The 13494-nt window shown below is 42.0% G+C and overlaps 1 protein-coding gene across 3 annotated transcripts in view; it reads right to left on the bottom strand.

The window, feature by feature from the left end:
• THSD1 (thrombospondin type 1 domain containing 1) overlaps positions 1-13494 on the bottom strand; it is a 30758-nt gene that overhangs the window by 15392 nt on the left and 1872 nt on the right. For all 3 annotated transcript variants that reach the window (XM_041407246.1, XM_041407248.1, XM_041407247.1), the window contains exons 2-3: positions 8919-9057; positions 2663-3628 (exon numbers count right to left, since the gene is read on the bottom strand). In XM_041407246.1, coding sequence (XP_041263180.1) covers positions 2663-3628; positions 8919-8976 — 1024 coding nt within the window. In that variant the 5' untranslated portion in view covers positions 8977-9057. The remainder of the gene's footprint in view (positions 1-2662; positions 3629-8918; positions 9058-13494) is intronic.

Genomic DNA, 13494 nt, shown 5'->3' with positions numbered 1-13494 from the left:
TCAAATCAGGAAGAAAATGTCTTCCAACTAAAGACTTAATATTTTCCATTTGTTAAAAAGAACACTGAGAAAATCTGTAAGAAGTGAGATGACCTGGATGTGCAAATGTCTTTGTGAGGCAAAGAGAGAAAACAGCTATCAGAAAGCAGCAGAGTAAAACTCAGCCGCCAGAGGATGAAGCTAGATTAGCTTTAGTTATGAAACGCACAAAGTTTCCCTTTTCAAAAGAATAAATAAATTATAGTATTGAAAGAAATTACCAGAAAAGTCTGTTTTGTGGTGTCTTCAGCAGAAGACCAGATAACTCTCTGGAGGGTAAGTGGCAGTCAGATGCAAAGACTAGCTGTGGGGCTCAACACCAGGGTAACTGAATGAAAAATGATGGCCCACACTGCACAGGAGCCCAGACTAGAGATTTATCATGTCTCCTGGCCTTAAACTTCAGGAAGTCCAAAGCAGAAATTAGGAGACTGTCCTGCAGCAGTTGTGTGTTTTACACAAGCAGCGATCAGGGGTCTGCTGTAAGCAGGGCACCCCACGGTGCCCAGTGAGGGGGCTCAGGGGCGCTCCTTCCGAAGGAGCCAGGAGGCTGATGGCCATCACAGGCAGTGCAGGTTAGCTCTGTCTGTCATGGCTTCAGGCTGATGTGCCCCTCCCAGAACACCCTGCTCCTTTCAAACGCTGCCTGCAGGCTTTGAAGTCTCACAGATACAGGCACAAAGTCAGATGTGCTGCAGCCTAATTAATTTCAGGTTGACATTTTATTTACAACTACATGGTGTGGCTTCCCTTTCATCGGCTTTGTAGATGCAATACTCTTGACTTGGCAGCTAATGACCTAACTCTGCTCTTCAAGAGGCATAGCCTGATTCTTTCCAATGTGGTTGTAAGGATGGGGCTGCTGAGGAACCCAAGGAAATAGAGCAGATTGCAGGGAACCATTGCTTAATGGAGAGCTCATCAATTAAAACAGTTAAATATTGGGCACAGTATCATATCTATACCATATGCTAGTGATTTATCTGTCAGGGTAATTATCTGGATCATATCAGTGTAACATACCACCCAGGTACAGATGAAAAAACAGAATTCTGTCTTCCTTTTTCCTTGTGAATTACCTCCATTTAGAAAATAATATGCTTTCATTTTTAGATAGCCTTTCTTATGCCAAAGGAAGAGAGGGAGTGCCAAAAGAGAATGCAGATGGGAAGTTAAGATGAAGAGAACTATGCACTGGGTTTGGCATGTGTTGAAAATAGAGGTCATTTTTAGTACAGAGAGTTAATTAAATAGATAACAGTTTTAGAATATGTGAAGTAAGACCACATGATGCTAGGAACCTCACTAATGTAGGCTGTGTCTAAGACTGTGTGCTCTGGAGCATGTCCTGCACTCCTGGTCTTCTCATGATCCTTCTCAGATACCCATCTATGAAGCTCAACGGCCATTTTTTGGCTAGGGATCCTGCACTTTTTTTTCAGGGCAACCAAGGCAGGGAGGTGTGGAAAATGATGCACATCTTAAACCTTTCAATTCAAATTCTTTGAAGTGTGCAGTTGGAAAAGATTACGTCATTACCTACAGACACATGCTGCTTCAAACGAGAACATTTACCTTCCAGGGTGTAGGCAACACAACCTAACCCAACCCAATCCCAATTCCCTTGTGCACATATGGCCCATCCCTCTCTGTGGCTGCCTTCCACAAATGAGTGATGAGAAGGGTATTTGGCTCATCTGCTTCCTCTGCCCTGCAATCGTGGTTTGTAGACTGTCAAACCATGGACTGCCACTTCTAACGCTATAGCTGCATAACACATACATGGTTTTGGCTTATTCCAACCAGCACTCTCTCAGACCATGCCTGATCATGGTCCAAAGGATTATATGGACCACCAACTGTTCCGAGTTGGCAGATTGTACTATTCTAATCTTTCCTATAAGGAAAGGTTTGGCTCTATGAACATGGCCCATGATCTGCCAGAAGGCCTCATGGGTCAAAAAATGCACCCTGGTCTCTTCTAAGCAGCAGACACATCTCTCGAAACACTGATTCAGAAAACTTGCCAGCTGTCCAAGTGACACAGCTGTGCCCTTCACTGTAGCCAAACCCTGACTCATCTCACCAGAGTTTGTGCATCAAACAGGAAGAGCTCTAAACTTCTACACCAAACAGGTAGTGAAAAAGACACCCGTGTGAGAATTCAGCCCCTGTATGTTCAACACCCATGAATCACCCTTGCAAGATGCCTCTCAACTAAAAAGCTACACAACTACTTAATGCTGGGGCCCTGGCTTTTACACACTTAGATGCAGGTAAGACTAATCCTACCTTTAGAGTCTCCAGTGGGCCAGATCTACTGCAGTAGCTTCTTACTTCACTGAGGGACAAATTTCATTTTCAGCGCAATGAGACAGGTACATCATTCAGAATGTTCTAAGTAGCTTTAGTTGGTATGAAGCATTAACTTAGTGCAGCCTTAAGCTACCACAGTGGCACTTGTTATCAAATGTCTTTGTGTCCTCTACATAACAGTCTATCTTGTTCCCACCTGAGTATGACATTACAACTATTTTGTCTGGTGCAGAATACCCAAAATCATTACCCTGTTGGTGGCAAGAGTGCTGATTTTGGCTAAAAGATAAAAAAAATCAGTACAAACCCATATTCCTTTGGATCAGCATACACTCCTTAACTCTTGCTGGAAAATAGCTTCGGTTTGAGAAGTTGAGGAGGTCAAAGCAGTATTTGTTCTTCCCCACATCAAACAAAGTGCAGTTAAATTCTGTCCTGTTGTCTCCTGGATGAAGGATGCTTTCATACAGCCAAGTTGTTCTTTGACTCGAATGCTTGAGAGCCTCTTTATAAACAACGATTTTTCCACTGATAGAAGTGCATGGTGGAGAGATTACGGAGACCTGAACCAAAGTTTTGCATGTGTCTTCTGCTGCCACAACCAGTCTGTATCCAAATTTGTGGAGGAGATCTACAGGTCCTACGGAGGCAATGATGGAATGTGTTTCTAACGATTTCAGTAACACAGTAATGTATATTTCTTGACCAACAGGTGGGCAATCAAACTCTACCCACTGGGACCTAGACAGGGGGATTATTTTGCTAGTTCTAATGCCCAGAGTCTCATCAGAGCATACTCTTCTGAATTCATAAAGGGTGCTGGTGAATATCACATCCAGTGAAATCACAGTCTTGTTCATGGCACATAACTGCTCATTTGTAAAAAGTCCAACCTGAAGGGAGCTCCCAAGCATCTCTGAACTCCTGTTCAAATCAATGTGAAATACAGGCCATTCCACATGGAGCGTGGACATGCTGCTTCTGCTCCACTGGGCAGCACTGCTGTTGTCACTGGGAGAGACCATTCTGAACAAGAAATCACCAGCACTTTTGAAATGGAAACACTCAAACACCACCGTCCCCTGGGACTGATTTGCGGGAAGCTGTTTTCTTGCAATTATCTCACTGGTGCTGGCATCCAATAAAAGGATGGACACATGCTCTGCTGTCACATTACCACCACTGTAGTACTGATACTCCACAGACACTGTGTCGTTGCTGAAAGCTACATGATCCGGGTGCTCCAACAGGAGATACTCCACTTCGCCGAGAACTGAAAGGAAAAGTTCCGTGACAGTATTAAGAAACAGACAAGTGATTTTCCTATGGAAGAAAACAAGCATTTAAAAAATGGATATTAAAAGTGGTTCTCAATCTTTTTTCAAGTGAACCAGATCACAAAAAAAGAAAAGGCCCTAGCAATAGCAGTCAGAGCTCAACACCTCTGTTCTGTGCAGGCATCTGATTTGCCACAGCTCAAAGTCGACTGCAGTAACACCTTCAGGAAGGTAAAAACCAGTATTTTAAAGCAAACCACAAACCACCCAAAAGATTAACAGAAAACTTACTTTATCAGAATAGATTCTCAAACTTTTCAACTTCTTTCACTTACAGATTTTTAAACTCCACAGAGGCCAGCTGTTTTTCAGCTTCAGCCATAATTCAGCAAAAAAAAGGACAGTGGTTCCTCATACAGACAGATGAAAAATGTCCCCCAAGTTAAATAGAATAGGAAGTCTGCATGATGCTTTTTGAAGCCTTTTCTCTTGCTCTGTCTTATGAATCTTTCATTTTGCTCATTTGCATCGCAGACACTTGAGTGAAAGAGCTGAAAATAACAGTGATGGTGACTGCAGCACTTTTCTTGTCTCAGATGTGGTGCAACATGTCTAAATGACATCATTTCATTCTAAATGGTGCAGTGTTTTCAAATTCACTTCTTGCATGACCATGTTTGTGCACGCTGCCAAATTATCCTGAGACATGCTGTAACTAGCAATGGTATCTAAAGCAATAAATTGGAAGATCACATTTCCATTCTTAGTTCAGCTACCTTCTCTGCGTTGCTTGAACCTTAAGGATTTCAGACACAGAAAGGTTATCTGAAAAATGGGAACTGCATACATCTATTCCAGATACAGAATGTGCTGTGAGACATCTTTATTAAATTAATTGTCTGGGGAAAGGCTTCTGAGTCTTAGATGGAAGGTGCCATGGAAGTGTAAAACTTAGTTAAAGCAATCCTTTCATAAGTAGTATCAACTAACAGTACTTTGACTTGTAAAATCTGTTACACATGTCTTAAGATTACCTCAAAGAAAGCTTTGCTGGAAAAACACTGCAACTGCCAAAGCAAGCACTTAGCAGTCAGGAGTAGCAGGACTCATCTCACATAATATTAGACGCCTACTACTCTAAGCTTCAATTTGAGTTAGTCACCTTGGATTCACTTTCTTCTCAGCAGGAAAGATTTTCAGGAAGAAATTCATCTGACTGAGTATAGACATTTACATCTGGGTGGGGTGCAGTGTGCACTAGAAAAAAAAGAATCTATTGCTTGCCACCAGCTATAACATGTCCTTAAAATAACCAGCACCAACCACATACATACAGTCCAAGTAAAGGTGGCACACACAGCCTTACACATATAAATTATAAATATACTCTTACATGTATGTACTATAATTCCAGACTTTCATTTGCATTTCCACAAGACACTGCTTCATTTGGCAGATGGACAGTGTTCATTATCAGAGGGTTCTTTTGTTCTCATTCTTCTATTGGTGGTCCTATGCATTATTGACTGCACACCATCCAAAATCCATCCTGATAACACAGAATTATTCATTTCCCCCATGGACTCTTCTATTGTGCTCTTATTGTAGTGTATTAGAGCATTAGAAATTTTAATGACTTTATCCTTCTAAAATCCCCAAAAAATGAGAGGCAGTCACTATTCTTGTTTAGTATGTTAGGAACCAAAGCACAGGCATGAAGGTAAAAACTGTCAAGTATCAACTAATTGTGGTGCACTGCAAAAACCAGGCCTGATTTTAAGTACAACAGTCCTTCAGAATCCAAAGCAGGATCCTGTTCATTGCAGCTGTGGTGAGCACATGGCACCGCAGCAAACCTGACCTCGACTTGGACACCCAGAGAAACACCTGTGAAAAGTGTCTCCCTGAACTACCCAGCAACACATTCTCCTTGTTCTTCATGTTTTGGCTCTGTCATGTGTGCCTGCCCATATTTTACAGTCCAGTTTCTTCCACTATCTACTTTCAGTATCTCTTGGATACTAGCTTAACTCCATTATTGTTACCACAGTTCTTCAAACTCCTGCCCTCATCTCTTCACATTATAGCTCTTTTATCTACTGCTGTTCCTTGGGTCTGTGATGAACTCCAGCACATTCCCACCTTCCTTGCTCGGTGCTAGCATTCTATAAGGGAGCACAGGACAACCAACTCTTGTGTCCAGTAATGGAATGGGGAATTCTTGCCCTGGGCTGGAGCATGCACAGTGTTGTATGAGGCTGGCAAGAGGAGCCAGCGGGAGTTGGGGCACACTTGACCCTTCAGAGAATTTAATCTCTAAGTCATCTGCAAGGATTTAGATCTGGACCAGATTTAGGTCTTTATAAGGACAGCAGAAAGCATGTCCTAGGCCACTGTGAAAACTCTAACAAAGATGAAGTTCCCACAGCTGTGTTAGAATTTCCCAGTGAAATGACTGTGAGTTGCTGGGATTTTTTTTCTTTGATAGTGGGCAAAATGATGCATTTCTCTGCATGGGAATCAGCTAGATTCAATGTAGCTGAAACATTAAAGGGAAAGGAAATCAGACTATGGCAAAAACCCAGTATGAAAAATTTCAGTTTTAAGCTTTAAACTTACAACAAAAACATTCAAGCAATAGTAATGAAAAGCACTGATGTTTCTACCTACTGCTTTATTGTCCTTACTCTCTTTTACAACTGTCTTGACCCTTTTGCACTGTTTTTCATTTGGAACAGCTGAGATGATGAGTAACACTACTCTGTATGTCAGAAGGAAGGACAGGAGGGCAGGGAACTGCTGTAGAGCAGTCCATCAACCCTAAGTGCAGATCACTTGGGAAGTAAGGAAAGTGAACACTACTGGAGGATGCAGTTACAGCACCGCAGAGCTCTGGCTGGTGCACCCCAGCTCACAGCATCTTTTTCCCCAGTTTGGTAAACAAGAAATTTGCACTTTTGGACAGCCCACACAGCAGTTTTTCACAATGCTCCAAAAGACACCAGTCAGGAGATAGCTTCCACTGCAAGCTCCTTCAGTTGCCCTCTGGCCTACTACATGCCCATGGCTCTGTCACATGCCAAAACTTCATCCCAATCGTTTGGATAGCCAGTCAGGGGCGTCTTTCAATGCACTTGTATAATTTTCATTGTCATTACAATGGTCTGCTATTGAAAGAAGTCTGGCTGTGGCACCAACAACCTGCCAGAAGAGTCTCTGTAAGAATTCACACTTTAAAAGATTAAAAGTCCATGATTTCAAGCAAGAAGAATTACTTGAGGGTGCTATCAGATAGTTATTTTTAAGTGTTTTTAAGCCAGCTTGGGTTGTGCTGTTGGCGTGTCAGCCACCGGTAACACAGAGCTAAGTAGAACAAAAACATCAGTAAAACTGATAAATGAGAATACAGTTTAGTTGGATGTTAGGGCTTTTTATAGCACTTCAGTAATTTTCCAGAGCATACTGGATCACTTAAAAATAGTCTTGCCTGAAATAGAGAACTATATAAATGAAATAGTTATCTAAAATCAATGTACACAGTAATATTCAAAGATATGTATATGCAGAACTGTATGGAAGGAATTTTCTGAATTATGGGCTGCCCTTTAACTGGAAATAAGGTGAAAGTTGATGCACCTAAAGTTTGCAGCAGAGATTTAGCTCATTAACTGCACCTCATAATTACTTGCTGTGCCATGCTCTATAAAGTTCATGAATAATAGCTTTTACCTCTGAGTCAATCAGTCGTGAATGTCTACAGGACTGGCTCACCAAGAACCAGTGGATATTGTAATCATTCATCTCACGTCTTGGCTCCAGTGAATTTACTACTTACCTTCACTGTGTTATGCACTCAGCGCAGTGTTTCTACCTGGGCTATTTAGCTGTCTTATTAAAAGAAGAAATTGTACTAAAAGCCATAGACAAGAGTCTTCTACTAGAACCAAGTTCATGTAAAAGATAGCAGTTCTAGGTTCTGTACATCTTTTAGGGATCCTTTGTTCTGCAACAGAGATGGACGATGCACAGAGGAATGAGTAGCATTACTTATTTAATGAATTACTATTTTTCTCATTTATACAGCATACTGGATACGTTTTTGTCCATGTCTCTCTTTTGTAAGACATCTTCAGCTGTTTGATGCAAGAACTACCTGCTACAGCTCATTCCATAAGTGGGGATTAACTACTTCTTTTCCCATGTTTTCCATGCTGTACTTATTTGTGCAGTGCAAAGCTTAATCCTTCAGCGTGGTTTGACAATGTACTGCAGCTGTCAAAACAATGCTGGCTTTTAAACTAGGAATGAAATTTTCTAAAACATATTAATTGCTTAGGAATTAAGAGTCCCATTTTCAGAATTTCTAATTCACTCTGCAATAAGAAAGGAATTTGCAAACCTACTTTGTACATTCTTGGAAAGGATAAGACACCATACATATGATGCCCCTCAGCTTGTAGACGTCTCGCAGGTTTCTGACTTGAACTTAGGATGTCTAACTTCCCTCCTTGGCAGCTGATGGTGAGAAGGAGGCTTTTTCATTCTACACATCTCAGTTGCAGATGGGTAAGAGCTGCTTTCAATATGTATGGATTTATGCAAGCTGCTTTCAATATGTATGGATTTATGCATGGACTAATCAAACAAAACTGATTGTCTCTGACTACCTGTCTAATTTTATGTCACTAAGATTGAATGAGTATGAACATCATCCTTTGGCTTCTTATACAATCAGAGTAAAGAATGCCTCTGTTGTACTCAAAAGTTCTCTGGGTGGCAGCTTAGATCCATCAAATGGGGGCTCACTCAGCCATAGGACATTGGCTGTACTGTGGATGCTCACATATGATCCAACCACCCAGGTCCCTTTCCTAGTATGGAGAGGAACGGGTAGTTCTGTACGTATTTCCACCCATCCTACTATGGATAACTAAACCAGGCCTATCTTCCATGATGTTCATTAAATATTGTGAAATATAAGTCTTACAAGAGAGCGGAGTTCCAGTTGCTGCTTCTAGCACAGCCTTGATGCTCATGGAAATTCGTTAATTTATCTCATTTATTTCTCAAAGCAAATTTACATCAGGAAAGAATCCTGACACTGATCTAAAGGGACAGTTTATGCAAGTTGCATTTAACTATTGCATAAGATCTAGACAAAATTCTGTGTCTGTCAGTGGCGGCTTTCATAGCATTTCATTTCCACAGATCACCTGGAAATACCACCATTCAAAACCACCTTGTGAAAGCACATCACAGTTTTCACTTGACAGCTTTAATACTCACCGTAGTCACAGAGCACTACTAACAATAGATTTGAAAAATCTTTCAACATATATTTCATTCTGAACAGTGAGATCCTGGGTCCTTTTACTCCTCATGTCCTTTTTCAGCTCCAAAGTGCCAGCACATTTTCCAAGAACACCTAAAAGTTAAAAAATTACAGCTGTGTCAACTTTCCTTCATAAAATATGAGAAGAAAGACATATCATTAACAAGTAAAAGAATATTAATTAACATTGCTGTCATTTACTTAACAACCAGTAACACTTATCAATGTATCTGAATAAGGACAGCTACAACTCACTGTACAATAATTTTCCACCCTGAAATGCAGCTCCTGAGCCAGAACAACAAAGACAGATAACAACAATTTTATCTTTGCACTGCAGGAACTGCTGCTATGGATATCTTATATTATGACCAAGGTTCATAACAGCAAAATAATGAGCATTTTACACAAAATATAACTCTGAGCTCAGGACATACCAATATTGGGGATTTATTGCTGTACACAATTCATATAGTTTGTCAGCTGCTTTCAAGTACGAAAGCAGCTCAGCAGCAAACTGATTGGTCAGCAAACCAACTTTTTGGTCATTGAACTCCCTCTGTTATTCAGGTCTAGTAATACACTTAGTGATCTTACTAGATTTATAAGAGATCTATAACTGCCTTTTATGTCATTCCGATTGATCAGATGGAGAAGATGCCAACTTCCACTTTTTCCTCCATAATTTTTTAAGCTTACATTCACTACAGCCTTTGCTAAGCCAATAAAAATAGACTTCTTTTGGCAAGTTTCCCAGTTTTATGTCCGTGTGGTTTAAACTAGTCTTTATGAGTCTCGTAACAATTAGATAAAAGAGGTTGGAAGCACAATGATAGCAGCAAAACCAAACAGTTTCCTTCAGAAATGTAAGTAGGAGGGATTCTAAAACGAGAAATTCCACTCAGAGGCCATTTCAAAATATAAGAATTGCTCTCCTGCGTTTCACAGAGCACCTGTAGGTCAGTGTCACTGTGCTCACCATCACACAAACATGCAAGAAAGGTCTTGATCCATTAAGTTTACAACCTAATTTTATGAGAGAAATCTGGTACTGGAGCAGGCAGAAGTCAAGAATGAGCAAAACTGTGGAGGATAATGGTAAAACATAGGAACCAAGTATGGCAAAGATCATGAATGTCTTTAGGAATCACAAATAAGATATTTCAGCAATTACACTGCTCTGCTTGTTGAATTAAGACACAGCAGATGTGTTACTTGAAAGCTTTTTGAACTGCTCTCTGTGCCAAGTGGCTGGAGAGAATAATTTCTAAGAAGAGACTAGCGGCACAGCCTTGCTCAGTAAAAGCCCATTACAATAATAGCTGCACATATCTGAAAAGAATAATCATCATCTGGCCCAGGAACTTGACAGGGCTCCAGAAAGCATTAGATAGGGACAGCGATACCGCCACCACCCTCAATTTCACTTGATACGCTGTAAATTACAGGAAGACAAACCTTGTGCCTCAGGAGAGGGGCGGCTGCTGACGGAGGGCGGCCGGGAGCCAGCCTGCCTCCAGGGACAGCCGCTCCCGAACTCCTCCAGCTGCCGGCAGCAGGGGCAGCATCGCAGCAGGAACATCATTCTTTGCCTGTATCGTTATTGATCACTAATCAGTTAATCGAAACAAGGAACCAAAGTAGTCCAAAGAAGAAAAAACAGTCTTTGTTTAAAAAAGATAATTGTGATAGATGTCTTGGCCTCTAGGGTTAACAGCTCAAAGAAAACTCGAAGATACGTGGCATTGCTGTAAACTGCCCTGAAATAAAGTGGGGGGAAATTGCTCTGTGGACGAGTACCGTGATTGTGCTGGATGACTTTAATGGGTCCTTTCCATTTCTAGCTTGCCTAGCTGCAGATTCTTCAAATGGCTTTTATAAATACTTCTTTCAGAAAGTCACACATTGACAGATGAGATTCAAATAATCCTAATCTCAGTCTAATGAGCAACACACTGCACAGAGGAAATAAAGCTATGGAAAGGAGAGTAAATGCTTAGGAAAAAAGAAAAAAAGCCTGTGTAGGAGAGCACTCTTGAGGTAGTTGCCTTACATCTTAATTTGCACATCAACCCAACCGAGGAAAAAGCAGCGTGGTTCATGAGACAGGGTGCCAGCGGGAGGCACAGGGACCAGACCTGACTTCTGTTCCTATTCCTGCCACTGCCAGACATAATGTCAGCAAACTGCAGCATTAATCTGCTCCCCTCCTTTCCACCCCATCTTTCACGCTCTGTATTTATAGCAAAGACTTTTCAGGACAGAGACTCTTTCTAATCAAGCCTGGAGATGGGAGCCCAGCGCCAGAGCCCTTGGGTGTTTCGGTAACTCCAATCATCCATCACAGCAAAACGTCCTTCCCTCTCACCCTTCCTCCTGCGTTATCTTGGCTCGCTTGGGAAAAGATTGCGGCGTGCAGAGCGGGTAACACCCAGGCTGGAATTGGAGTGTTTGAAACTGTACCAAAACTAACTTCCAATTAGTGAGATCAGGTACCTCTGGAAGCCTAGCCCAGGGCTACTTCACCCTCTGCACGCCTCTGCAGCAACTGGATTGCAGCAGGAGCCCTCCCACCTCACACGCATACAGCTGCTTCAGGCTGCCGGCTGCAGTACAGCCCTACCTTTGAACAAAGCTCCAATTAAAGCGCTCCATGAAGCCTCCCTGAGCTTTTGCACCTTGGCTAGCTGAATTCCAATAGCACCTCTAATGTAATGCTGGCCCATTTCTGGTGTAGTAGTCCCCATACTCCTCTCTTTCTGCACAGGTTTGTTCCTCTCCTCTCCTTCACTTTTCTTCCTTTTGCCTCATCTCAGTTTTGGACAGGCCTTACGCTGACCTCTAAGATCAGTTCAGAATTTTCCCCTCTCCTCTCTATCTTCTGTAAGCCAATTTCTTTCTAGATTTCTTCACATTTTTAGGTTTTCTTCCAAATTCTCCATATATTTGCCCCCTCCTCAAATATTTTCTCTCTTTTCACACTCATACAATTTTGGTTTTTGAAGCAGACAGTGCATTTAAATGGTTTCTACTCTATTCAGATCTTCTACCTCAAGTTCATTAACTTAATGAGATGAAAAATGATGGAACAGAGAAGGATATCAGACTTCAAATAATTGGCTTTTTAAATGTATTGCTCTCATGGACAAGCATGAACTGAGGCTCTATTGTGCAAAATGGAGCAGAAGCACAGCAACATAAAAAGATGCTTTTTTCTTCCAAGAGACAGTGTAATAGGCTGATTGGAAGTGGAAGACTTCCTCTCCAAAGGGAATTTGAAATGACAGATGAGGAGGGCATAAGCCATAAAGTGCTTTGGAAGCAAAGACCAAGAGGCTTGTGTGCAACGCAAATGACACAGGAAAACTTTGAGTCCCTGCTCTGCAGCAGATTTCCTGTGCTATCTTGGTCACATCTCTTACTTTTCCTGCGGCACAGCTCTCCACTGGAGACTGTATCTCGCTATCTGGTGTGGGGGCTACAAGAATAAATCCTCATCAGCTGTGTGGTTTGCAGGCAATAGTGTCAATAACCATGTAAGAGCCAGATGTGAAATTTGAAATTGTACTTACAATATTTTTTGCAAATAAGTAATAGAATAGGCTATAATATTGCTTATTAGAATCACACGTATTAGTCTATTCAAAAAAGGTCCCTCTTTCCCTACATCATTAAAACTATTAAATATAGTGGGATCATTTTGGTTTTACAAAAAAAACTTAAAATAAACCAAACAAATAAAAAACTCCACACCAACTGGATTTATGACTCCTGGTATTTTTGTAGCAGTATCCAAGGCTGCAGCACAGACACGACATTTCAGACACCAGCCACCTCTTCTGAGAGCTGTCACCTGCTGATTTAGCAGTAACCACCTTCACCAAGTGCAATAGCACAGCATTCAGTGCCTATTCCCCCTCCATTAGGGAGCTGAGAGGCAAATAAGCCTCGCAGTTAAGAAAGAGCCATCAGGATTAAAGAAAGAGCCATCAGACACTCCATGACCAAGCATGGAGTTTAATGAGAACACAAATCCATGGCACTCAAAACCTCTGTGCTCTGGAGCATCATTCATGCAGAGAAGTGCCACTGATGGATCCCATATTTTGCCTAACCACAAGTACCCTCAGTCCTCTTCCTCTTTGCAAATCCCCACCAGAGCTGAGCCCTCCCCTGCCCTAGCTCCATCCTCCTTCAGTGACAGGGCTGTTCTTGCTCATCTCTCCTCTGAGCGCAGCCCTGCTCTCTCCTTGTCCCACCAAGCCCACAGCTGCAGGTGAAGGCAGACCCAGCCATGGCACAGAAACACCCCTGACTTAGGGCACACGTGAGAGCAAGGTGGGAGAAGGGCTTGGGGAAGGAGTGGGTGTGTGTGGCGGTGGTATGGTCTCAGGATGAGGAGTGATTCTCTTGGAACCAACTTGCCCCTGCCCCAAGCACTGCCCCAGGCAGCAGCACCTACCCAGGCACTCTGATGGATCCAGCAACCAGCCATGGTCTGAATATTTATTGGAATTAGGGAGGCAAAAA

Source organism: Onychostruthus taczanowskii, unplaced genomic scaffold (genome assembly GCF_017590055.1).
Source record: "Onychostruthus taczanowskii isolate IOZ18803 unplaced genomic scaffold, ASM1759005v1 scaffold26, whole genome shotgun sequence".
NCBI lineage: Eukaryota > Metazoa > Chordata > Aves > Passeriformes > Passeridae > Onychostruthus > Onychostruthus taczanowskii.
Note: the sequence above shows the minus strand (reverse complement) of the source record. Positions and strands in the feature narration are given on the sequence as shown.